The sequence below is a fragment of the Somniosus microcephalus genome, chromosome 10 (genome assembly GCF_052327205.1).
Source record: "Somniosus microcephalus isolate GS21.2 chromosome 10, FLI_Smic_1.0, whole genome shotgun sequence".
NCBI classification, from domain to species: domain Eukaryota; kingdom Metazoa; phylum Chordata; class Chondrichthyes; order Squaliformes; family Somniosidae; genus Somniosus; species Somniosus microcephalus.
The window spans coordinates 185,947,209-185,975,000 of record NC_140996.1 but is presented as its reverse complement, the minus strand read 5'-3'; the positions used below and the strand labels follow the sequence as shown (position 1 = coordinate 185,975,000).

Genomic DNA, 27,792 nt, shown 5'->3' with positions numbered 1-27,792 from the left:
ATAGCATAGATACTTAGGAGACAACAGGCCCTCCTTGTGTGTTGTAGGTTGTCATTGCATCACAGTGATAAAGCGTGTGAGGGCTGCATGGTCGAATAGTTAAGTGAATGTGACCATAGAGATAGAGGGAATGGATAAGGGTGCAGGGATGTAAGTGTCAAGTAGGATGTGGGGGAAGAGGTTGTCAAAGCAGAGTGCTGGTGAGGAGAGGCGATGGGGATCAGATTGAGGGTGATATGAAAGTCATACTCACTTTTCCTGTGAGCAGGAGGTCATGAAACCTCTTCCTGCACTGCAGCCAGGTTCTGCGGCACATAGACATAGAGTTGACCTCCTGGGCCACTTGCATCCACACAGCTTTAGTCTGCTGGGGAGGCTTCTTCCTCCCTGAGGAAGGGAAGAGCACCTCTTTATTTGCTCTTGCTCCCTCCACCAGAGCTTGCAGGGTGGCGTCATCGAACTGTGGAGCACACTTTGGCCTACTGCTGGACATAGTTGCTGAATGAAGCGATCACAGCAATGGGCATAAAGTTTGTAGTCTCCAGAAGAAGCAAGGCTGCTTGCAGGCCTTAAATCCAGCAGCATTGATGACATCATTGGAGGCGACTTTCAGGATGGAAAGACTAATTGGGCCACACGCTGGAAATTAATTGCCCAATTAGGGGAAAATCGCACTTTTTTCCCACATCACACTGGAGTCGGGTTCAGGACTCGAAAAACACCTGACACGCTCCCAGCCTGCCCCAATGGCAAAATCGAGCCCAAAGACTCATCAAACTACACAGAATGTCAGTGTTTGACAGCTTCACAGAGCTGTCAAACAATGACATTTCTTCTTTCAAAAATTCTTGACAGATGACACGTCATACGTTGACGTGCTCTGCAACTGCCTTCGCCCTAATTGGCCTGCTAAGCCCGCCGGGCGGGCTTAACAAGGGCAATCAGGGGAAAATCCCACTGGTTGGCCAGAAGCTGATGGAGGCGGGTCTGAAACCCGACAAGTGGGAGTCCCGCCTCCAGAAGCTTCCCATTCAGAAAATCACCCCCTATGGTTCTAAGCCATGTAAGGATAGAGTACCAATTTGGTGCAGATCTGCTACTTTTATACAAAGAAAAGAAAGGATTAGGATAAAGAAATGATGAATATAAACATTTTACAAAGAACACAGAAACTTATATAGTATGTAAAAATAAAGCTGAAGTTCAAAAATATAGGCCTGAAATTTTCTCATATTTATCGCCATAACTATGGCGTGCAAGTGCTGTAGTGCCAATTTTTAACAAGGAAATTTGTGTGCAAGTGATTTCAGCTACTTTTTATGCTTAAAAAGCACTACATGTGAGATCCCTTGCTCTTTTTGGCTGCTCACACCATCTGCTTGTCAAACCCTTTTCCATAGCTCCTCCCCCATCTAATGACACAGCTGACATGGGATTCCTGCTTTAACGCCACCAATACACTGGCATGGATTTACGTTTGGATATACTGTAAGAGGCATAGCACAGTCCCCGTCATCTTAATTTGATGTATCTGCGGAGTTTGAGCACCGAAGAATCCCCAATCTTTTTGCTGGATTTCTGCAGTTTGTTTGCGAGTTTCCTAGCGATACTTAAAAATATTTCCTCATTGAGACCTGTGCGATACATTACTACAGTACTGTCAATCTCTCTGCACCAGAGACATATTGGACCCTTGAACCTCTCAATACTGTTAGAACAACTGAGAAGCAGGTATGGGCATACCTCTGTACCCTATTATAATGGAGGAGGCAGAGGAACAGCAGAGGCAAGAGGCTACAGAGTGAGGCATTATGGCAGAAAGCAGCAACCTATTCACTATTACCCCACCCAAAGCAGCAAAGGTCGTACCAAGACCTTTCTGATGAGCTGTGCATCAGCAGACTTGCAATTTTTCAAGGAAGCTATACACCACCTGCGTGACATTGTGAAGGAACACTTCAAGCCACAGTCAACTGCCCATAGAGCGTTCTTTGTACAGATGAAGGTCACAACAGCGCTGAATTTTTATGGCTCCAGATCTTTCCAGTTTGCCATGTGTGATCTATGTAATATCAACAGGGAGCTGTTAGGGCCTGCATTTGTCAAGTGACAGCTAGCCTTTTCTGAATTTATCAAAAATGGCATGAACCACGTAGAGCAGAGAAACAGATCCATTCAATTCTACAGGCTCATTGGCTGTGCAGATACGGGAAGAATGGTCATTATATGGCTATCCTAATGATTGAATGGTACATCAGCTACAGTGCCAGAATATTATTTTTAATATTCCCTTTAAGATGGCCTTCATGTCATTCTACAAATAGCATCTTCCTGGCATGGTATATATGAACATATGGTCTGTTTCTAATTTACATAAATGATCTGGACTTACAAACTCAGTGCAAAGTGGTCAAATGTGCAGATGATATCCAACTAGGAGAGACAGTGTAATTCGAAGAGGCAGCTTAGAAATTATAGAATGAGTTCGGCAAGATACAAAAGTGGGCAGTGCAATAGCAATGACATGTAATGCAGACAAGTGTACAGTGCTACACATAGGAGAAAAATAGATGACACGTGTACTCCATGAATGCTGTTGAAATAGCTAAAGATGAGCTGAAAGAGATTTATAAGTCTTAGTAGACTCAATGCTAAACATGTCCAACCAAGGCAGAACAGCAATCAATAAAGTCAATCGGATATTGAATTACATAGCCAAAACAGCAGAATATAAGTCAGAGTAGTGATCAAACTGAATAGTGGCCAGGTCAGACTATACCTTGAATATTGTGTCCAGTTCTAGTCGCGAAGAAAGAAGAGACATGCAAGCACTGGAGACAATGCAGAGAACAGCAGAGGTTGATCCCTAATGTCAGGGGTCTGAGTAATAACAACAACAGTTACTACTACCATTATTATTATTTGCATTTATATATTGTTTTTATCATTGAAAAACACCCAAGGTGCTTCACAGAAACATAATCAGACAAAATGGACACCAAGCCAAAGAAGGAGATATTAGGAATGGTGACTAAATGCTTGGTCAAAGAAGTGGGTTTTAAGGAGGGTCGTAAAGGAGAGGTTTAATGAATGAATTTCAGAGGCTACAGCCTAGATAGTTGAAGCCTGAGTTATGAGGAAAGACTGGAGAAACTTGGGCCAAATACTGGTTGACACCGGGCCTGTTTTACAAGCATAAAACTAAGATTTTCCATGCTTCCATCCTCGTCTGCTATTCTGCTGTAACCATTTATACTTGTCTCATTATTACCTCATTTTGTCTTGCGCCATCATCACTTTTGCCATTTAATCACTCCTGCTCTCCACCCTATCACAGATCTCTCACTTTTGTTCTTTTCCTACACCCTGCCCCGCCCTTTTCCCTGGGTCTGCACTTGCTTAAAAGCTGTTCAGCTTTAAAATCTTCTAGTTCTGATGAAAGGTCATTGACCTGAAATGTTAACTCTGTTACTCTCTCCACAGATGCTGTCTGACCTGCTGACTTATCAAAGGCACAAATGACATCCAATGTGACTATGACAAAGGTAAACTATACCTCCTCATCCTTCTTGACTTGTCTGCAGCCTTTGACATGGTTGACCACACCATTCTCCTCCAACGCCTCTCCACCATCGTCCAGCTGGGTGGGACTGCACTTGCCTGATTCCATTCTTATCTATACAGTTGTAGCCAGAGAATCACCTGTAATGGCTTCTCTTCCTGCTGCCGCACCTTTACCTCTGGTGTCCTCCAAGGATCTTTCCTTGGCCCCCTCCTATTTCTCATCTACATGCTGCCCCTCGGCAACATCATCTGAAAACATAGCGTCAGTTTCCACATGTACGCTGATGACACCCAGCTCTACCTCACCACCACCTCTCTCGACCCCTCCACTGACTCTAAATTGTCAGACTGCTTGTCCGACATCCAGTACTGGATGAGCAGGAATTTTCTCTAACTAAATATTGGGAAGACCAAATCCATTGTTTTTGGTTCCTGCCACAAACTCCACTCCCTAGCCACCGGCTCCATCCCTCTCCCTGGCAACTGTCTGAGGGTGAACCAGACTGTTCGCAACCGTGGGGCCGTATTTGATCTTGAGACGAGCTTCCGACCACATATCCGTGACATCACTAAGACCGCCTACTTCCACCTCCATAATATCACCCAACTCCGCCCCTGCCTCAGCTCACCTGCTGCTGAAACCCTCATCCATGCCTTTGTTACCTCTAGACTTGACTATTCCAATGCATTCCTGGCCGGCCTCCCTTCTTCCACCCACCATAAACGTAAGGTCATCCAAAACTCTGCTGCCCGTGTCCTAACTTGCACCAAGTCCCATTTATCCATCACCTCTGTGTTCGCTGACTTACATTAGTTCTTGGTTAAGCAATGCCTTGATTTTAAAATTCTTATCCTTGTTTTCAAATCCCTCCATGGCCTCATCCCTCACTATCTCTGTAACATCCTCCAGCCCTACAATCCTCTGAGATATTCCCGCTCCTCCAATTCTGGCCTTTTGCGCATCCCCGATTTTAATCGCTCCACCATTGGTGGCTGTGACTTCAGCTGCCAAGGCCCGAAGCTCTGGAATTCCCTCCCTAAATCTCTCCGCCTCTCTGCCTCTCTCTCCTCCTTTAAGACGCTCCTTAAAGCCTACCTCTTTGACCAAGCATCTGCCCTAATATCTCCTTATGTGGCTCGGTGTCAAATTTTGTTTGATAATGCTCCTGTGAAGTGCCTTGGGATGTTTTACTACGTTAAAGGTGTTATATAAATGCAAGTTTTTGTTGTTGAGTGTTTCCAGCATTTCTGTTTTTGTTTTACAGCGTTAACTAGTTTAGCTAGGATTTTATTTCATATATCCACAACTTTGTTTGTAAACTGCTTTGGATCATTTCCGAAAGACACAGTAAGGTGCTATATAAATGCAATTCCTTCCAAGAACAGGTCTTATTTCAGGCTTGTCTTTTTGTACTTGTGTCCATTAATTCCATGCTCATAATTCAAGTTAAGTAACCTGCTTGAATTCAGATTATCCAATTTTTGCAGCAATTGAGAAACATGGGATATGTCTCCTCTCAGTCTTTTCCTCTAATTAAAACACATTATAGCTATATTTTCTGCTGTGTGAAAGTTAAAGTTAACAGCCATTGATTAATGTGCTTAAAGTGGTAGAAAACCAGGTAAAATGCTGCAACAGTGTTTGCTGCTGGTAATAATGCTTGAGTATTTTGCTGGTTAAAAAAGACCTGACAAAATTGAACATTGCCTTGTTAATGATATATTACGAGGAAATTTCAGCTGGGTGAAATGATAATGACTGGGGGTAGGGTTTCTCTATTTGCTATTTGTAACAAGATCATCAACATATATTAACACTGGATCAGGAGCACTCACTGAGCACAGAATGTGCAGACAGCTAATGACAGTAGTATGTCATTGCAGGTTTGTATCCAGCTAGTCGGATTAATTTTTTCCCTTTGTAACTGTGAATAAGGCAACCAATTTTTATGTACTGGTTGTCAGTGAGGGAGGTGGGGTGGGGGTTCACAGATTGTTTTTTCCCTTCCCATCCAGTTAGGAAATATGTCATCTGCTGAGCTGGAGTTAATTGAACAATTAGATAGTAACTTCAATAGATTTTTTAATCCGTGGCCTTCAGGAGAATGAGTCAAATGCCCCTTTTAGACTATCTGCATGTGTATTGCCATCGGAAGTGTACAGTGGCCTGAAAGTGAGACTTCATGAAAGAATAATCGTACCAAACACAAACTACTGTAGGAAGAAGGTTAATTGGGAAAAGTGCAGTTTTTCATGAATGGGCAGTGTTTGATGAGGCTCAGACTCCATGGGGCAATTTTGCCAGCCCTGGGGAGGTGGGTTTGGAGGCAGGACTGCTGGGAAAATGGCAGAATCTGGGGGCGGGTACCCATCCCGCCCCCCAACCCGCCTCCATGCCATCTTCCCAGGAGGTGGGTAGCTGACCCGCGCCGGGTCCCATCTCCTGGAGGCGGGAAGGGAATTACAGCCACTTAACAGCCTGTTAACAGGTAGTTAACAAACAGTTAAGAGGATTATCCCCATTTTTCCACCAGGGGTGCAGGCTTCCCGACGTCGGGAAACCCCGCCAGGGTCACCGAGGCAAGCAGTGGGTCTGCGGGGGTCGGAGGGACGCAAAAGTGCGCTGTGGAGGTAAGTGATGGGTGCAAGTGTGGAGAGTTAAGTATGTGAGGTGAGTGGAAAGTGATAGAAAATGTTTACTTACCTTTGTTTCTTCCTGCAGGCTTGAACAGTTGAGGAACTGGAGACTCCCACATCTCACTGGCAGAGATGACAGATGGCTGCTGCATTCTCCGATGCAACAGCCATCTGATTTCTGCTCAGCCGATAGGTTTGATGAATCTTGAATACAAGGACTCATCAAACTACAGAGAATGTCAGTGTTTGACAGCTTCACAGAGCTGTCAAACGATGACAATTCATCTGTCAAAAATTTTTGACAGATGAAACGTCATAGGCTGACGTTCTCTGTCACTGGCTTTCCCTTAATTGGCCTGCTAAGCCCGCTGGGCGGGCTTAACAAGGTCAATCAAGGGAAAATAGCGTGGGTTGGCCACAAGTCAATGGAGGCGGGACTAAAACCCAACAAGCAGCAGTCCCGCCTCCAACGCGCCCCCATTGGCAAAATCACCCACATAATGGTAATTGTGACAAAGTTGTGATGTCTTCTGATTTTTGTACCGTTAGAGGGGAGCCTTGTCAACTGACAGCGTATATCAGATATTTGGGCATGAACTGCCCACGATTTTCCAGCTATAAATGCAATCAACTTTTAATGCAACCTTTTCTGTAGCAGTTACCACTGCATTCAATAAACATGTCACAAGAAGTTTCCAGGCCTCCACAGGGAACATCACGTGAATCAACTGTTATGCCGTCTACTGCTGCACACTGATGCAATAAGTAGCAGTGTCAGATTAAAAGGCACGATTATTTTTGAAGTTTAGAGTGATTCATATATGTGACGAAATGTTCTTACTGAGGAAACAATGAGTTGCTCAAGCAAATCTTTAGATGTCTAGATCATTCAGAGGGTGCATTACAATATGCTCCAGAGAAGGTGGGCAAAAGTAGTTGACCATATGATAGATACTGCATAATATTGTCATGGACAAAGGCATTGCAATTAACTTGAATCAGCAGCAGCAATGAGTAATGGAAGAACAAAAAGAGAAACATGCAGAACACCCAGCAGCAGATGAGTGGTCAGTACATGTGGGAAGACATACCAGGAGTTTCTGTGATTCCATAGACAGGTGCTTTTGAGGCCGTAACAGAGAGTTCTAAATGGTGTGTTGTCTTCCAGGTATCGGGGCAGGGAAAGACAATGATTGCGGAGTCAGTGATAATGGGTCCTGCATTTAAAGGTGTCACTGTAAGTGAGAAACGAGGTTGGGCAAAGTTTCTTTCCACAGGGAGTGGTTGAAGCATGGAATGTTTTGCCACACAGTTGAGGCAGAGACTATGGTGTCTCTTAAGAGAAAAGTGGATAAATGTTTGAAGCACAGGAAGATACGGGGCAATGGAGAAAAAGCCGGGCAGTGGTGATTAGTTTTGGATTGCTCTAACAAAGAAGCCGGCACAGACCTGAAAAGAGAAATGGCCTCCTTCTGTGTTGTAAACACTTGTAATGCAAATACAAACCTACTTCCATTTTAAATGGGGATATTATAGACCCAGAATTTGCTGGGAAAATAACAGCAAGTTTAATACGCATGGCATTATTAGTGTGTGAATAACCCAGCAATTTGTGGTGAGGAAGAGATATGCCGTGAGTTGTGAATCACCACAAATTGCTGGATGCTTTGTGCCGCTCCACCGTTAGCCTCCCGAAAATGGAAGCTCGCTGTCAGTTTCAAGAAATTGCTGCATTTGCGCTGTTAAAATAAATTAAACTTGCCGCAGAAAGTTAGGGCTGGTACTTAATGACATAAGGATCCTTTTAATTTATGTTCCTGCAATGCCACTTAACTTTTCCAGCCCAGAAAGGGAACAATTGAAACTGTGGAGTCTCATTCCTGCAGGTAGTAAGTTGTTCCTAGAGGTTTGTAATTTATTTTCTTACTTTTCCTTTCTGTCTCTTTTTTCTCTCTCTCTTAATCCAATCTTTCTTTCCCTTTATTTCTCTTTCTGTCTCTAATTTGCCCTATTCCCTTCTCGGTTATTCCTCTGTTTCTTTCTCTATCCTTAAATCTCATTGGTTACGGTGATAAGACTGCTGGTCTGATTGTTCACCAAGTTCCCAGTTGCCCCTTTGAGCTTGCCGTTATCAGCTTGCAATTCCAGCAATTAGTGGCGCAAACATTTTTTGAGCTGAAGGGTGAGGAAAAAAAATCTAACAAATGGAGTGCGCCGCCAAATGCCCCACTCCAGAAAATTTAGACCAAAGTTTATGGTTCAATCGCCTGCTGTGGCAAAGCATTCATATTTTAAGCACCTTTGGGTGGAAGAAAAATCTTCCAACTGCCCCCTTTCTTTTTCTGGTGATAATTCTGAATTTATGATCCATTGTTACTGATTTGCCAACCAATTCTGATTCTTGGAAAAAAAAATTCACCCTCGGAAAACCTTTCATAATTTTTAAAACTCTTATTGGATGTCCTTTTAAACTCTTTTTTCTTAAAAGTAAGAAAACCCCCTGTTTTTTGAGGCTTTCTTTACAATAATAAAACTTGCATTTATACAGTATCTTTAATGTAGAAGAACGTTCCAGGGCACTTCAGAGGCGTAATCAGATAAAAGTGGTACTGAGCCAAAGGAGGAGATAGTAGGAGGGGTGACCAAAAGCTTTGTCAAAGAAGTGGTTTTAAAGATGGTCTAAAGGAGGAGAGATAGAGAGGTGGAGCAGTTTAGGGAGGGTATTCAAGAGTGTGGGACCTAGATGGTTGATGGTATGGCCACAAATGATAGAGTGAAGGGAGGAGGAGAATGCACAAGAGCAAGGATGGATTAATGCACAGGCCTAACCATGGGGCACAGATAAGTATGATGCTGCTGCCAAGAGCACTATGCAAATATGGGGCCACCGGTAAAATTAAGCAGTTTCATTTAAGTGTAATATCTTGTGATGTGATTTGCTTTATTATTAATGCAGTGTGAACATTTTACAGGCCTATTCATGAATTTTGCTACACATTTGTGTTTTAATGGATCAGACGGGGGTTGTGCAGGGGGTAGGGGTGCAGAGTGGCCCCAAATGTTCTTGGTGCCCAGGGCCTCAAGAATTCTTAATCTGGTTCTGCACAAGTGAGCAGCGTCAGAGGAGCTGATAATTCTTGGGTTCCAGGGTTGGAGGGGGTTACAAAGATAAGGAGGATGAGGTCATTAAGGGAGTTAAACAAAGATGAGAATTTTAAATTAGATGCGTTGGGGACTGGAAGCCAATGGAGGTAAGCAAGGTCATGAATTATGGGTGAGTGGAACCTGGTGCAGGATAGAATATAAGCAGCAGAGTTTTAGATGAGCTGATTTACAGTTTTGAGGATGGAGGCTAGACAGGAGTCGTTGAGCCTGGAGGTGACAAAGGCATGGATGAGACTTTCAGCAGCAGATGAGGTGAGTCAGGGGCAGAGGCAGGCGATATTATGGAGGTAGAAGTAAGGTGGTCTTTGTGACGGAGAGGATTTCGGTCAGATGCTCAGCTCAGGGTTAAATAGAATGCCAAGGTTGCGCAGAGTTAGGGACAACCTGGGAGGGGAATGGAATTAATGGCGAGGGTACAGAGTTTCTTTGATGATCTATCAGCAGCAACAGTACGGTCTAAATATTCACTGTACTCTTACTACTATGCATAAGTTCTGACATAAATGCATTGACCTATAACTGTCAGTGGTATTAAACCATGATTTAAATGTGACATATAGCTCACTTTTTATGAAAGGCTTAATATCAGAAATGTAGCTGTTGCTAGTATCTGCCCTAACTGTTGTCTTAGTTGGTGTTTCAGTCCATTGATGATCAATTGTTTACTGCTGTGTTAAATCCTGAGGATTTTCAGTTAATCCTTAGACAACCTGCTAGCCCAGTGATATAAGCCATGTAAGTTTTATAAATTCTTATGTTCCTATGCTTCTGTCATCTCAACCTCACCTGCCATCTATTCCATCAGCATTGGTGCCCTTGAAAAAATCTCACCTTGTCCTCAGAATCCCACCATGATCAGCCCCAACACCAGCAGCTCCAACAACAACACCAACCTTCTCGGCAATCAGCTGGTACTGCACAGGACACAGGGCATTAGCACCCGGCCACATTATTGCCCAGGATGCCAGGGATGACCTCACCATGGCCAGATTTACTTCACTTGATGCTGTAAACCCTGGCTGCCACATGATACGACAGGTTGGCACCACCCCACACCAACACCATAAACCATCCCTACCAAACACTTCTTTGCACACTCATCATGTGGCAGAAACAATTTGGGCATGGCCCCTTTAAGGAAACTGGCTGCTGATGCGTCATCAAATGACGTCATCAGACCCGCTTCTTTTAACTGGCCGGGAACCTCGCTGGGTGGGCTTAACAAGCCCAATCAATGGAAAATCACTTGGAAAGAGTGGGCTAGAGCAGGCAGCGGGCTGGGACCGCGCTACTGACCCCGGCCGCCTCGGTCGGCAAAATCGCGGCCATTGTATCTGTCTTTTTTATTTTTAGTTTTTGTTTTAACTTTTTTTCTACCTAATCTAATCTAATTCATTTTTTTCTTTAAAAGCCCCATTGAAACATACTAATTATATTGTTTCTTTTTCCTTTTGAAAACCTGAAACACTGAAAGTTGACACAGTTGCAGTGCGCAGATATAATTATACACGTATTGGTCAACTTCCAGGAATAAAACTATTAACCAGAAATATGGGTAGGCAAATGCAGCAAAATGAATACATATGTGATCAAGAAACTCAACCTATCTTTCTGTAACAAACAAAATATTGTGCCTCTTTAAGGGAAAGCAGCAGTAACAGCAGTAAGAGATACCTGGAATCTCCACCTGAATCAATGAAAGGACTTTTAAGAGAAAAATTGGAATCCAACAGAGGGCATCAGAAAGCACTATGAAGAAAAATCTGTAAGCCACTGCAACTTCACTTCGAATGTGTCTTTTCATTTCTGGTGTCTGGATTCCAGTTTTGTGAATGGAATAAAACATGCTGGTGTAAGAGAAGACAATTATGACGAAGGCAATCAGATTCAAACCTATCAGAAAAGAAAAAGGAAATGCCGCATAAGTTGGTATCTGAGGAAATAATGATGATTATATTTATTCACTTATTTTTCTCCCATCTATTGCTCCCTGGGCATACAAGACATAAGCAGGTGATCTAGTGCAAGGCCTTTCTAATGTTACTGATAAAGCTAGCGACTAGGATATATCTAACAGCAACCCAGGATCACAGGAACAGTGAGTTTATCTGTGGTGTTACACGTGAGAAATCAACCAAAGGTAGCTTTAATGAGAAATCAAGACCTAGTGTAGTTTTTAGGTGAAGTAGGATTAGGGGGAAAAATTCGGTGGTGCCCCCTTTGGAACGCTAACGTCGCCAATGCCCCGAAAACGTTAGCGCCCCGTAAATTCTGTAGTAGTGCCCCAAGCAGGAGGCGGGGCACTATTGGAAGCGCTCCCCCTCCTTCTTGGGGTGTTACCAATGAATTTCGTGGCGCTACGTGCAACAGAGCCAGGTGCGTCACCACGTAGCGCTGCGTCATTGCAGGCCTCCCTCTCTAGAGGAGTGCTGAGCTGAGCGATCGCGGCCGGTACCCCGAAGGAAAAAGGGGAAGGGGGTAGGTGCTGGCAGTCGGCCCAAAAAAATGGCCGCCCGACACCTGCCCTTTAAGTAGCGCCGCTGCGGCTGCAAAAGCACCACCCTGACCCTGTTGGACATATCATCCACCAATAGGTATGGGGGCACAACCCAAAGTTGCGGTCGGGGCGCTGCACATGGCACAGCGCCACAGGGCGCTACCGCCGCCGCAAACCTCCCGCTGAATTTTGCGGGATGTGTTAGCCGCGCCGCACCCGGGCACCAGGGGATTTGCACCCCCAGGAGCGCTAATGAGAAGCACAAATCAACCCAATTTTTCCCCCTAAAGCCTGGGGGTAATTGGACCAGGATATGCAGGTGTCATTCAGTCTCAATTTTAAAGTCATATATTCTGTCCTTATTTTTATATTTCCATTATAAATTCTAATCTCCACACTAGTAATGGAAACTATCTATATAAACTTGTCACACAGTAAATGTACTCTCCTGCCGATGGCAGTACTGCAGGAAGGTATAATTACAGCATGAAAAGGTTACATAGGCAATTCCCATTATAAGAACATAGGGATTTATAATGGAAAAATTTGGTAGGTAATGCGTGCAGACGTAACTTTTTTTATATATTACTAATTAATCGCTCATTGCACTGCACATGAAAAGTTAGAGAATATTGTCACTTTTTGACCTGTCTCTAATGCCTTCTCTCTGTCACCTCTTCTGCCTCTTTCTTTCATGCTTCTCTCTCTTTAATTTCCGTTTGCTTCTCTTTCTATTCTTGTCTGCTTCTTTCTTTTCTTTGTTTTTTGAGTGGGAGATGGAGGGTGGTAAATGGGGAAAGAAGCCATCAATGGCTGCAAGCTACATTTGGGGTGAGGGTGGCGGGGAAAATATGGGCCTCGTAGGCTCCCTTATGGAAGTGAGCCTTTGGCGCAGTGGTAGCATTCCTGCCTCTGGGCCAGGAAAGTGCAGGGTTCGAACCTCATTCCAGACAGTCCCGGCGAGTGGAGTCGGAGCTCCGGCTTCGAATTCTGGGTTGACATTCAGTGGAATACTCGCGTCCGGTGGGGGTGTGGGTTGCCCCCCACCCCGTCATCATGTGGGTTTTGGTAGCCCATAAAACTCACCCGCCGTATTGGACTAACCACCCTACCGGCTGGTATAAAGGTGGTTATGGCCATGGAATGAGTGTTAACTTCGTGGCCTGTCAGACTGTTAATCCTAAGGGAACAGCAAGAAGATACAAGACAATATGGGGCTCCTTTACCATCCCCTCCCCCAATTGCTTGTGCATCTCCACCATCCATCTCATCACATTCTCTACCCCTTCACCTTCTTACTATCCTCTCACTTCCAACCATTGATAACTACCCCTATTTTTAAGAACTACCCTGTATTATCCCCTCCTGCTTACCTCACTATCCAGTCACCTCAGCTTTAACCCGCCATCCACACTCCCTCCATTCCACTCACTCCTACAAACAGCAGGTAGTGAGAGGCCAGAGCGCCATCACTCTTCTCTTCCCCTGCCCCTCCCATCATCTCTTCCTGTTTCTCTACGAGGTTTTATTTGCTTTCAAAATTCAATACTTCTCTGTCTCAACCCCCACTCCCTACTTCAACCTCCTCTCTTTCAACTTTCTTGCTCTGTTGATCTTCACTCCCTCACTTTCCCTTCTATCCTCCCTATCTGTTTCCCCACAATGAGTTTTTGTTTCTTTGAAAATTCAACTTTAAAAAATCAAATTAGAATGAGAAAATAAACTGCCTGATGGCTTCCTCTCAATTTGTGTCTCTATCTCTCTTACCCTGTCTTTTATGTGTTAGAAATGAAAACTTCTGTCTCACAGGTATAAACTATTAACATTAACCTTTACTGATTGTCAACAAAAACAGGTAGAGATAATTAGTTGGCTTCAAAATGTAACTTAAAAAAAAAATTGAACATTGGCCCGATCAAGTATTCTGTCCCACCCCTCTGTCTCACCTCCGTTGCTCTTTCCTACATTACAACAGTGACTACACTTCAGAAACACTTCATTGGCTGTAAAGCGTTTTGGGACGTCCTGAGGCTGTGAAAGGCACTATATAAATGCAAGTCTTTCTTTCTCAGCTTAGTACATTTTCTGAAGTTTGTGGAACAGAAAAGGAAAGCTACAGCAGGTGTGTAAATTAATACACTCATTTTTCCCCTCAGTTTCTCACACAGACATGGGCTAGATTTTCGTGGAGCCGTCAGGCGGGGTTTCAGGCGTGTGGGGGGGGGAAAATCCCGAATTTGGGGGTCCCGACACCATCCCGCCCAAAACCCCGCCCCACATAAGTTTCAGGGGCGACGGGTACCCGCCCCGCACTGGGACCCGCTGAAACCAGGCGGGAAGGGATTAGTGCCAATTAACTGCCTGTTAACAGGTAGTTAACAGGCAGTTTTTAGCCTGATCCCTATTTTGAGGGGTATCGTGTGGGTTTCCCGACGGCTCCAAACCACGCCAGGTTAGAGCAGGCGGGCCGTCGGGTTGAAGGAGTTGGAGGGGTCGCGATGTCGGTGCTCAGGTGAGTGATGGGTGCATGAGTGCAAAGGTAAGTGTGTTTGGTGTGTCTAAAGTGTGTAAAGAACTTTTACTTACCTGTACTTACCTTTACAGCCTTTCTTCCTGTAACCGTCGGGAGCCCATTACTCACCCGGAACTTAAAGCTGAATGGCTGCGATCTGTGACAGCCTTCAGCTTTGAGTGTTGGTGTGAGTTCTAACTGAGTCTGTGCAGAATGACTCATGGTAGAACTCAGACTGTCAGTGTTTCACAGCTTCATACAGCTGTGAAACGCTGATGTTTCATCTGCCAAAAACTCTTGACAGATGAAATTGCAGTCTGTGACGTCACCTGTTGCCGGGTGGCCCTTAATTGGCCTGCTGAGCCCGCTGGGTGGGCTCAACAAGGTCAATCAAGGGAAAATCACGCGGATTGGCTGGACGTCGAAGTAGGCGAGTCAAAAACCCGAAAGGGGAAGTCCCGCCTTCTTCCCGACAGGTTCGGGAAAATCTACCCCATAGTCTCTTTAAATAATATAAATTCTACCTCAATTAAGCTTTTCAGATTTGTCCTCTTGTTTTTCAAAATTATTGGAAGGAAAACTACTGGAAAGTTCCAGAAATTAAGAAAGAAAATTATTCCATCAGTAGAACTGACTGAATGGTATTGAAGCATCCTGGGAAATTAGGTGCACTTCACATGTTCAGATTACAAAATCCAAACTCGGCTCACAGAATCAATCACAGGTTAGGGCAAAAATATAAACTCCAAGCCCAGACGTTTGGGAGAAGCTGAGGCCTTCAAATAACAAACTTAATGAAGGTATTAAAAGTCACAAATGCATAAATGTAATCATGTTATTGTGAAATATGTTATTTTAATTTTTTTTTAAATTTGAAAACTTATTTTAAACCCTTATATTTTGGATGAGACGTTAAACCAGGGCCCCATCTGTCCTTTCAGGTAGATGTAAAAGATCCCATGGGATTATTGAAAGAAAAGTAGGGGAGTTTTCCTGGCGTCCTGGCCAAAATCTGTCCCTCAACCAGCACCACTAAAAAGAGATTATCTGGTCATTTATCTTATTGTTGTTTGTGGGACCTTGCTGTGTGAAAATTGGCTGTTGTGGCTCCCTACAATACAGCAATGACTACACTTCAAAAGTACTTTGTGAAAGATGGTATAAAAATGCACAATCTTTTTCTATTAGAAATTCAGTTACTGAGAAAACAGATGGCTATGAAAATATTTTCAGAAAGCATTTTTAGTGATATACGGGAGCCCAGTAGCCAGATTGCACAGTCAGAATGATTAGTTTACAGAGGCAAAACCCATATTAAATGTGGACATTGGAATTTATAATAGGAAAGTTGGAATTTATAATAGGAAAAAGTTGACACAAAAGTGTGACAGGAAATGCCCACAACTGTAAGATATGGATAGATGGGGAAGCACCTAACCAATGCATAACACTTCCTGCAATAGCATGGCCTGGATCTAGTTTGGTGTGCATAGAATTCCAGTATCAAAATAAGTCTTATTACTCTAGGGATGCTATTACTGAACTAATGCAATCAATTACTTATTTTGGCAATGTAAAATATAACAGGAGTGATTCAGCAACAAACAATTAGATTGTATGCAATTATAAATGTCCAATTTATGACGTGTGTCTCTACAAACAAGCTTATTTCTTTTTAATTGCTCTACTGTGAAGCCACACACCAATGCAAATAATCAGCTCCATAGGTCTGATTTATGGCATTAGAAAGATTTCCTTTAAAAAAAATCATGAGAATTGTAATGTATATACCTTTAAGGGGGGAACTATCTTTTACAGCTCATGTATACTGCAGTACCAGCAGTGACCACACCTGTATATAGCACTGAGTAGTAATCTGTACAGATCAGTTCCAGTGTGAGCCACGTTGAGTAAACACCTGTTGTACCGTTCTCCTGCAGTCTGTGTCTTATTATACACAGACACAACATTGGCGACAAGGCAAGTTCGAACCTACCTGCAACTCTGCATCACCTCCCAGGGATTCGTTCCTGGAGATCAGTGGATTGGAGGTCAAGGCCAGAGACTCGGGCGTCGACCACGGGCAACCGCCCAGTCATCCAGCAGAGACTCGAGAATTGCGGGGGAGGCTGTCGAGAGCCAGGCTTGGCTTTCCAGTCGAGGTGGTCCAGCGAAATGGGCTGGCAACAGGTAGTGCGCAGACCCTTCCCGGACAGCGGCGGGTTAGAGCCCGACCGAGCGGCACAGCAAAGGGCCGAGCAGCGTCGACGGGGGAGAGAGAGAGAGGGCAGAGCGCACAGGGCGCAGCTGGTGTTCAGGGGCCGAGCAGCGTCGAAGAGAGGGAGAGAGAGATGTGCAGAAACCCACGAGGCACCGCCATTGCCATGAGGACCGCTGAGAGCGGCGTTGGCAGCAGCGCAGGAGAAGCGCGCGAAACCTACAAGGCGCCGCCATTGCCACGAGGACCGCCGAGAGCGGCGTTGGCAGCAGCGCAGGAGAAGCGCGCGAAACCTACAGGGCGCCGCCATTGCCACAAGGACCGCCGAGAGCGGCATTGGTAGCAGTGCAGGAGAAGCGCGCGAAACCTACAGGGCGCCGCCATTACCACGAGAACCGCCGGGAGCGGCGTTGGCAGCAGCGGGGGAGGAAGGAAAGTGGGGGAGACACCATTTTAAGCCATTGGGAGACGCCATTTTAAACCACACCCAAAATGCCGAAGAGTGGCAGTATCACCGCATTTGACAATGAAGTCGAAGTTTGGACTACATATGTCGAACGAATAGAGGTATACTGCAAGGCAAATGAGGTGTCAGATGACAAGAAAGCGTCGGAATTGTTAAATTTAATGGGTGCAAAGACGTATGGTTTATTACGAAATCTAGTAACCCCAACGAAGCCAATGGAAAAGAGTTTTGAAGACATAGTAACGATACTAAAGGAACATTTAAACCCCACACCGCTGCTGATAGCAGAAAGATTCAAGTTTCACAAACAGAACCAGCATAAGGATGAAAGCAATGCTGATTATTTAACAGAACTGCGCAAACTATCGAAACACTGCCAGTTTGGAGCGGGACTGGCAGATACCTTAAGGGACAAGTTTGTGTGTGGGCTTCAAAGTGAAGGAACCCAGAAACGGCTTTTATCTGAAAAGGACCTTACGCTGGAAAAGGCTTTCAGCATTGCGGTATCATATGAAGCAGCAGCACGGGGCGCTGCAGAGATACAACAGAGACCGCAAGAATATGGCACAAACGAAATGTCATATGGAACAGAGAAGTGCTATCGCTGCGGCAGAACAACACACGACCAGAATGATTGCTGGTTCAAAGACAAAGTGTGCAGACAGTGTGGAAAAGTAGGACACATAGCACGAGTCTGCAGGTCGGGAAAGAAAACCAGCAATAAGAAACCTACCAAAGAAAAGTACAAGAAGGTACATAAGATGACGGAGAATAGTTCAGATGAACAAAAGAGTGATAACAACTCCGAAAGCAGGGAACTGAGTTGTCTGAAACTACATAATGTGATCACAATGGAGGATCACCGAACCATTTGGGTCACTCTCAAGATAGCAGGAGTCCAGGTAAAGATGGAATTGGACACAGGATCAGCCCTAACAGTCATAAACCGACGGGACTACGAGCGGCTATTCTCACACATACCCTTGAGAGACACAAAAATTATTTTGAAGATGTACACGGGACAAAAAGTCTACCCCAAAGGAAAAATAAGGGTGACCGTTATATATAACGGTAAGGAAACACCAAAACTAGACCTGTATGTATTATAAGATGGAGGACCACCATTACTGGGACGTGAATGGATCCGGAAAATACAACTGGATTGGCATTCCATACAGGCACTGACTGTGGGCTGACAAAAAGGATGACGACGTCACACCTGGGCGACTGTCAAAGATCCTAACTGACGCGAAAGAAGTGTTCCAGCAAGGACTCGGAACACTAAAAGGCATGACAGCGACGATTAAAATTGAAGAAAATGCAAGCCCAAAATTTTTTAAAGCCAGACCAGTACCTTATGTGATCCCCCCAGCTGTCGAAGCAGAGCTGGAGAGTCTGGAACGTTCAGGTGTACTGTCCAAGGTAGACTGGAGCGAATGGGCTACACCCATCGTCCCTGTGATGAAAAAGTCATTGAGCAACACGCCTGGAGAACCAAGGAAGGTTCGCATCTGTGGGGACTTTAAGGTAACAGTGAACCCGGTCCTTCACACCGTACAATATCCACTTCCGCGGATTGAAGATATTTTCGCCTCACTATCTGGAGGGAAATGCTTCACTAAGATTGATCTGGCCCAGGCGTATCTGCAAATGGAGGTAGAAGAAGCATCAAAAAAATACCTCACAATCAACACCCATAAAGGTCTCTACCAATACAACCGGCTGGTATTCGGGGTAGCATCAGCTCCGGCTATTTGGCAGAGGGCAATGGAACAAGTCCTGCAAGGGATCCCAGGGACCCAGTGTTATTTGGATGACATCCTGGTCACGGGCAAAAATGACAGTGATCAGCTTGCCAACCTGGAGCAGGTGCTCACTAGATAGCAGGAATATGGGCTCCGAGCTAACCGCCCCAAATGCGAATTTTTTAGAAAACAGATCTCGTACTGTGGCCACGTTATCGATAAAGAGGGGTTACATAAGTCCCCAGAGAAGATTGAGGCAGTAGTTAAGGCTCCAGCACCGGAAAATGTGTCACAACTGAGGTCGTTCCTCGGGCTGGTAAACTACTACCATAAGTTCTTGCCAAATTTGCCTACAATACTACACCCACTGAACACCCTACTGCAAACTGGGGTGCCATGGAAGTGGAGTGACGAATGTAGACGAGCTTTCCAGAAGAGCAAAACACTAATCACATCGAAAGAGGTATTGGCCCATTACAACCCAGCATTACCAATTCGGTTGGCATGTGATACGTCACCCTACGGCATTGGAGCGGTGCTGTTGCACAAATTCTCGGACGGCTCAGAGAGGCCAATAGCCTTTGCGTCACAATCACTAACCTCAGCTGAGCGTAACTATGCCCAGATTGACAGGGAGGCCCTCAGCCTAGTTTGGGGAGTGAAAAAGTTCAATCACTATCTGCACGGGCAGAAATTCACCTTGCTGACTGATCACCAGCCTCTTGTCTCCATTTTTAATCCGAAGAAGGGCGTTCCGGTGATGACTGCGCAATGACTACAAAGATGGTCACTTTTTCTAGGGGCGCACCACTATGAGATTGAATATAAGGGCACGAAACAGCATGGAAATGCTGATGGGCTATCATGCCTGCCACTGCCTACTGCGGAGGAAGCACCAGCAGTGGATCCTGTCGAAATATTCCATTCGACTATAGTTGAATACCTACCGGTAACTAACGCTTGTATGGAAAAGGAAACCCAAAATGACCCGACACTGTCTCGGGTATATGATTTGACGGTGAAGGGATGGCCAGCACATGGCGACTCACTTTTGCCAGCATTCTCGACAAGGAGAGAACAGCTGTCAGTGTGCCGGGGGACCTTGATGTGTGGATCAAGAGTGGTAATTCCACCCAAGTTAAGGGATAGAGTGCTCAATGAGCTTCATGAGGGTCATCTGGGAGGGGTAAAAATGAAAAGCCTAGCCAGGGCTTATGTGTGGTGGCCGGGAATCGATAAACAAATCGAGGACCTGACCAAGAGCTGCTCAGGATGCCAGAAAGTCCAAAATGCACCACCACAGGCCCCTCTACACCCATGGGAGTGGCCCTCATCTCCATGGCAATGGGTGCATATTGATTTTGCTGGTCCATTCATGGACTCAATGTTTTTAATAGCCGTGGATGCGCACTCGAAATGGCCTGATGTCATCAAAATGTCCTCCACCACCACGGAGAAAACTATTGCAGTCCTATGGACCATTTTTGCCAGGAATGGCTTGCCAGAACAGATTTGCTCCGACAACGGACCACGGTTTGTGTCCGAAGAGTTCCGGAGGTTCTTGAAAAAGAATGGGGTAATGCATTACACATCCGCCCCGTATCATCCAACCACAAATGGATTGGCTGAGAGGTTCGTACAAACCTTTAAGAAGGCAATAAAGGCTATGTACAATGACAACATTCTGCTGCAGCACAAGGTGGACAATTTCCTGTTTGCCTACCGGAATGCGACACATGCAGTCACCAACCAGGCCCCAGCCATGATGTTCTTTAACCGAAGGTTAAGATCTCGCCTGGATTTGCTCAAACCAAACGTACGAAGAGATGTTGAGAGTAAGCAATTCCAGCACATCCATGAGAAGCCAACAAGGAGCTTCAATGTAGGGCAATCAGTCTTGGCCCGCGACTACCGAACAGAAAAATGGCAGCCAGGAACGATATGCACACAGCAGGGCCCACTAATGTTGGGGAGAGCATCGTGAGACGCCATGCTGACCAGATCCTAGAGTCACAGGAACAAGTCAACCCCATGCCTCGCCCATACGTACCTGGTGATGAACCCGACGTACAGGTCGCATCTACCCCAGAAACAGTAGCATCGGAAGCTGATGAACCAACTGACGACAGGGGGCCAGAATCGCCTCCGCACCAAGAGCAAGACACTCGGGAAAGGCGCTATCCAGAAAGGATCAGGAAGCCTCCCCAAAGACTGAATATATAAATAGACTATTTTCAGCTAATGTTGCATGTTAAAAGTGTTAATTGTAATTAGTTTGATATTTAATTGTTGAATGAGTGTTATGGTACTCTTAATCTAAAAGGGGAGGAATTGTAATGTATATACCTTTAAGGGGGGAACTATCTTTTACAGCTCATGTATACTGCAATACTGGCAGTGACCACACCTGTATATAGCACTGAGTAGTAATCTGTACAGATCAGTTCCAGTGTGAGCCACGTTGAGTAAAGACCTGTTGTACCGTTCTCCTGCAGTCTGTGTCTTATTATACACAGACACAACAAGGTAGAAATTCCGATTCCTACGGGTGAGTACGCGCTGTGTACTCACCTGTAGGGACATCAGAAATGCTGGTTTCAGGCATGCACTGTGCATGCGCTGGAAACCGGCATTTCCGGTCTGTCAAGAAAGCTGGGTGCAGGGCCTCTGCGGGGGGCGGGGAGGGTTGGTGGGGTTCCGTTTTTTGGAGACCCTCCGCCCGCAGGAAACACTTACAATTCTTGCGCCTGTAAAAGTAGGCACAAGTCTTCCTGTCAAATCTATGAATGGAGATTCCCTACTCTGATTGGCTCCCCATGGCCTACGTGATCGCAGGGACGCTGTGAACTACCTGCGCCCCTGGGATATGCGTGCCCTGTACACCGGCAGTTTGAAGAGGCACAGCAATGGAACTCTGCGCCTCCCGGGAGCCCTCCGGTCCAGGCAGAGATTTTTCCAAATCGCAGGAGGGCTGCGAACGGAATTTCTGGGCCCATGTCATTTTAAGTTACGTGATTTCAATATGAAAGACCTGCTGACTAAACCAACTAAAGAATGTAGGGTCATAGCATTTCATGGTCACTCAGATGTCCCTTCTTTAGATCCAAGAAGGAACAGTATAATTTATTTTGCTTTAATCAGATAGAACTGCCAGAAAATTCCTTGTCATATGACACATCATACAGTGTATTTATATTTATATATGGATATATAACAAGTGGAGGGTAGATGTATAGATTTGCCTGGAGCTACATCAGACTAGATATATTAGTTTTCTAACGCACACAGCTAGCTCATTTTTGGTAAAATGGAAGTATCTATCCCATTTATTTTGATTATATCTTCATAAATCAATCAATATTAAACAGAATTGCACCAAAATCAATAGGGTAGATGTTTATCTTCACCACCTGGGCAGTAATCTAGCAGAGCGGATCACGCGCTCGAATGAGAATTGGGTGGATTCTTTAAAGGATGGTTGATCCATTCCGTCAGATTACCACCTCAGCAGTGAAGACATTAATTACACCAACATGTAGATGTATCTCATCGTAGTCAGGAAAATTAGTCTACTCACCCAAAATTCAAGGTGGGAGTCCACCAGTTCCTGGACCCACAAAATATTGTGGTCGATGCTGTACTGGGTACCTATCCCCCACCGCCCCCACCAGCCACCCTGCAATCTCAACACTTCCCCTGACTTAGCTTGCTGCAAGTGCAGCAGCCTCTGAGCTGCTCAATATTTGGCCATCTGATTCCAGCGTGCTGCATCAGGATGCCCAATTGAGGCAAACAACTTGCTGGTGCCATTTAAATGAGGCCTGAGCCTCAAAATGGCTCTGATCTCTTCTCTGCCAGAATGGGCAGGCTGCTGGCATGCACTACCAATTAGTCTCCCAAAAGTTAAACTCGACCAGTTAGTTCCCTATGGCATCATAGGTACCTTCACTGGCTCTGATATATAGGTAAGTTTTTAGTAGAATTTGATCTATCTTGTGTTTCTGCAGAATTCTACTCATCTTTGAAAATAGCAGAATAATAGTATCAACAGACTTTGCGCTCGATTTTGCCATTGGGATGGGCTGGGGGCGTGTCAGCTGCTTTTCGTGTTAGCCACCCGACTCCAATTTGATGTGGGAAAAATATGCGATTTTCACCTAATTGGGCAATTGATTTCCAGCGTGTGGGAACCCCTGGCCCACTTAGTCTTTCCACCCTGAAAGTCGCCTCCGATGACGTCATCAGTGCTGGTGGATTTAAGGCCTGCAAGCAGTCTTGCTTCTTCTGCAGACTGCAAACCTTATGCCCTTTGCTGTGATAGATTCCTCCAGCCAATATGTCCAGCAGTAGGCCAAAGTCTGCACGAAGGTTTAATGACGCTGCCCTGCAAGCTCTGGTGTAGGGAGCAAGAGGAAATAAGGAGTTGCTCTTCCCTTCCTCAGGGAGGAAGAAGCCTCCCCAGCAGATGAAAGATGTGTTGATGCAAGTGGCCCAGGAGGTCAACTCTTTGTCTATGTGCCGCAGAACCTGGCTGCAGTGCAGGAAGAGGTTTCATGACCCATTGCCTCTCCTCACCAGCACCCAGCTTTGACAACCTCTTCCTCCATATCCCACTTGATACTGACATCCCTGCACCCTTACCCATTCCCTCTCTCTCTATGGTCACATTCACCTAACTATTCGACTATGCAGCCCTCACGCTCCCTATCGCTGTGATGCTATGAAAACAACTTACAACACACAGGGAGGGCCCTTGGTCTTGCTACCTCACTCCATATTTGTCTCCTTCTAACCATCAATGATATGGAATCTCTACACTCACTCCTTCATTCTCACTCAAACTCCACTTGTCTCCCTCATTGCAGGAAAAGAGAGCTCACAATAAGAGAGAAAGAGCGAGGACAGGAGGAGGGCCACCCTCAGTAGCCCAGCTCACCACCTCGGAGGAGGCGGCCCTGGAGATCATGGGAGTGGAGGAGGACAGACGGGTGCATCAGAGCAAGCTGGTGACAGAATAGTTTATCATCTCTCATTGACATTGCATGAGTCACTGATAATGATTCTGATGCTCTAACAGATTGACTTTTGATCATCTGCAATATTCAATGTGCATGTAACCTTGGCCTCACATCTCTGACTCTTTCCTTTACTCCTCCACTGGACCATCGAAAGCCCCCGTCCCCACTATCCAGGCTGCAGCCTCTGAGGACGCAGCGTCAGCAGGATTCAGCGCACCCAGCACCAGCGCAGACACTCACACCTCGGTGGGACCTTGGCGAGATAGAGTAGTGTTGTCACCTGGTGTATCACAGATCACAAGTGAGCATCAGCAGATAGTGGAGACAGGGACAGCAGTGGAGAGTACTAGTCGGAGGGCGCAGGACTCTGCCAGCTCGGCTCAGCTGCATGTCAACCCTTTGCCTCCGGGTCCATCCAGAAGAAGAGCGGTGCTGGAACTCCAGGAAGAGGTGCAGGAGTCTCTGGCAGGTTTTGTCTCCAGGGTCGCTGCCAGTGTGGAGCGAATGGAGGAGTCCATCACTAACATGAGCAGAGCCTTTATGGAGGAGTCGGCGCATGAATGCATCACCACGGAAAGGATGGCAACCTCCGTGGAAAGGATGGCTACCGTAGAGGAGAGGATGGCTATGGCCATGGAGGAGCTTAGTCACCAGGGTCGTGAAACATGGTTGTTGAGTCTGTGCTTTCAAATGTAGTTATGCTGAATAACTGGACACAGACTACAGAATACTTAAACAGGTCTTTAGTAACTGAGGGTCAGGGCTGAACTGAAATACACTTTGCTCCACAGGGTTTATATACCGGTGTGGTCACCACCGGTACTACAATGTACAGGAGCCATCAGAAAGTAGTCCATCACCTTAAGGTATCCTCTTAAGGTGGTACAGGTTACATACACTACAATTCCTCCCCTTTTAGCTTAACAGTGTACACCCCAATTTAAACATAACATGGATAACATATATACAACTTTCACACAAAACTGTTCAAAGATTCAGTCTCTGAGGAGGCCTCCTGATCCGGGCCGGATAACGCTTTTCAGGGGTCTCTGGTTCTCGTTGCTGGGGTGACTCATCCATTTGATCTCCTATGGATTGAACATCATCATGTACGTTCGAGTCTGCGGTAGATGCTACAGGCTCAATAACTTCTTCAACTGGTGTCTCTGCCGTAGACATGGGGTCGACCCTTGTTCTCGATTCCACAAGTTGGTCAGCATGATGTCGTATTACGTTCTCACCAACGTCTACCGTGTACATCAAGGGTCCTTGTCGGGCACGAATTGTTCCGGATTGCCATTTATCATTCCTATAGTCCCTGGCCAACACTGGTTGTCCTATTTTGAAACTCCGAGTGGCCTTGTTATTTACGTGCTGGAATTGCTTGTTTTCGACTTCCCTACGCACATTGGGTTTTAACAAATCCAACCGGGACCGCAACCTCCTGTTATAGAACATTATGGCAGGGCTTTGATTTGTCACTGCATGCGTGGCGTTTCGATATGTTGTCCACCTTGTGCTGTAGTGGAATATGGTCTTCGCTCATGGCCTTTATCGCCTTTTTGAACGTTTGTACAAATCTCTCGGCCAACCCATTGGTAGCCGGATGATATGGGGCAGATGTATAGTGTTTCACCCCATTCTTTTTCATGAATTTCTGGAATTCTTCTGACACGAATTGTGGTCCGTTGTCTGAACATATTTGTTCCGGCAACCCATTCCTTGCAAATATGGTTCTTAGAACTGCGATCGTCTTTTCAGAGGTAGTGGTCGACATCTTAATCACTTCTGGCCATTTAGAATGTGTGTCTACCGCTATCAAAAACATGGAATCCATGAATGGACCTGCAAAGTCGATATGCACACGTTGCCATGGGGTTGAAGGCCATTCACACGGATGCAGTGGTGCAATTGGAGGTGCGTTTTGAACTTTTTGGCACCCTGAGCAGCTTTTAGTCAGATCCTCTATTTGTTTGTCGATACCTGGCCACCACACATAAGCCCTAGCAAGGCTTTTCATCTTGACTCCCCCCAGATGACCTTCATGCAGTTCCTTCAGAACTCTCTCCCTTAATTTAGGAGGAATAATCACCCTTGTTCCATACATCAATGTTCCTTGACAGACGGACAGCTGTTCTCGTCTGGCTGAGAATGCAGGTAACAGTGGTTCGCCATGTGCTGGCTATCCCTTCACTGTTAAATCGTAGACCCGAGACAGTGTCGGGTCATTTCAGGTCTCTCTCTCAATACTCGCATTGGTGACTGGTAAGCATTCGATGATGGTCGAGTGAAATATCTCGACAGGGTCAACTGCCGGTGCCTCTTCCGCTGTAGGTAGTGGCAGGCGCGACAGCCCATCAGCATTACCATGTTGCTTTGTACCTTTGAATTCTATATCATATTGATGTGCCCCTAGGAAAAGGGACCATCTCTGAAGCCTCTGCACCGTCATAACCGGAACACCCTTCTTAGGGTTAAAAATGGAAACCAACGGCTGGTGATCTGTCAGCAGCGTAAACTTTTGGCCTTGCAGGTAATGGTTAAATTTCTTAACTCCCCACACGAGGCTGAGAGCCTCCCTATCTATCTGAGCATAGTTGCGCTCTGCGGAGGTCAATGATCTGGATGTGAACGCGACTGGTCTTTCCAAGCCATTTGGCAACTTATGTGAGAGCACTGCCCCGATACCATATGGAGAAGCATCACAAGCTAAGCGAATAGGCAGCGTTGGGTTAAAGTGAGCCAACACTTCCTTAGAGGTGATCAGTGCCTTGCTTTTTTGAAAAGCCCGCTTACAGTCCTCGCTCCACTTCCATGGTACTCCCATTTGCAAAAGAGCGTTCAGCGGGTGTAACACCGTGGATAAATTTGGAAGAAACTTGTGGTAATAGTTAATCAACCCAAGGAACGACCTCAACTGGGATACATTTCCTGGAGCAGGAGCTTTCACAACAGCTTCGATCTTGTCAGGTGACTTATGAAGCCCCTCCTGGTCAATGACGTGGCCGCAGTACGAGATTCGCTTCTGAAAGAACTCACATTTCTGGCGATTAACTCTGAGTCCATATTCTTTCAATCTGGTGAGCACCTGCTCCAAATTCGCGAGGTGTTCCTTATCATCATCTCCTGTAATCAGAATGTCGTCCAGGTAGCATTGATTGCCTGGAATTCCCTGCAATACCTGCTCCATGGCCCTTTGCCAAATCGCTGGAGCCGATGCCACTCCAAAAACCAGTCTATTATACCGATATAAGCCCTTATGTGTGTTGATCGTGAGATACTGACGTGACGCTTCATCAACTTCCATCTGTAGGTACGCCTGCGCCAGGTCTATCTTGGTGAAGTGTTTCCCGCCAGAAAGCGAAGCGAAGATAGCCTCAATCCGCGGAAGCAGATATTGCACCGTGTGAAGAACCGGATTAACAGTGATCTTGAAATCGCCACAGATGCGAACCTTCCCAGGTTCCCCCGGCTTGTTGCTCAACGAACGCTTCATGACGGGAACAATGGGTGTGGCCCATTCGCTCCAGTCCACCTTTGACAGTACTCCTGAACGTTCTAGCCCTTCCAGCTCTGCTTCCACAGCAGGTCGTATCGCAAAAGGTACCGCTCTGGCTTTGAAAAATTTTGGGTTTGCATGTTCTTCAGCCTTGATGTTTGCCGTAATTCCTTTCAGTGTTCCCAGTCCCTGTTGGAACACCTCCTTAGCATCGTCCAATATTTTGGACAGTCGTTTAGGTTTGACGTCGTCCTCTTTACAGGAATCTACAGTTAGTGCTTGTAAGGAATGCCAGTCCACATTTATTCTCTGGATCCATTCCCGTCCCAGTAGTGGCGGACCTCCCTCAGGTAACACATACAAGTCCATTTCCTGACTTTCTTTACCATTGTAGACCACCTTTACCTTTATCTTTCCGATGGGGTATACTCTTTGCCCCGTGTATGTTTTCAATACAATCTCCGTATCCCT

The 27,792-nt window shown here is 45.7% G+C and overlaps 1 protein-coding gene across 1 annotated transcript in view; it reads right to left on the bottom strand.

Moving 5' to 3' along the window:
* The window catches only part of LOC147111927 (relaxin receptor 1-like), a 220,318-nt gene that overhangs the window by 13,758 nt on the left and 178,768 nt on the right, over positions 1-27,792 (bottom strand). The window contains exon 18 of the mRNA XM_085998301.1: positions 11,041-11,259. Within this exon, the coding sequence (XP_085854427.1) occupies positions 11,041-11,259 (219 nt within the window). The remainder of the gene's footprint in view (positions 1-11,040; positions 11,260-27,792) is intronic.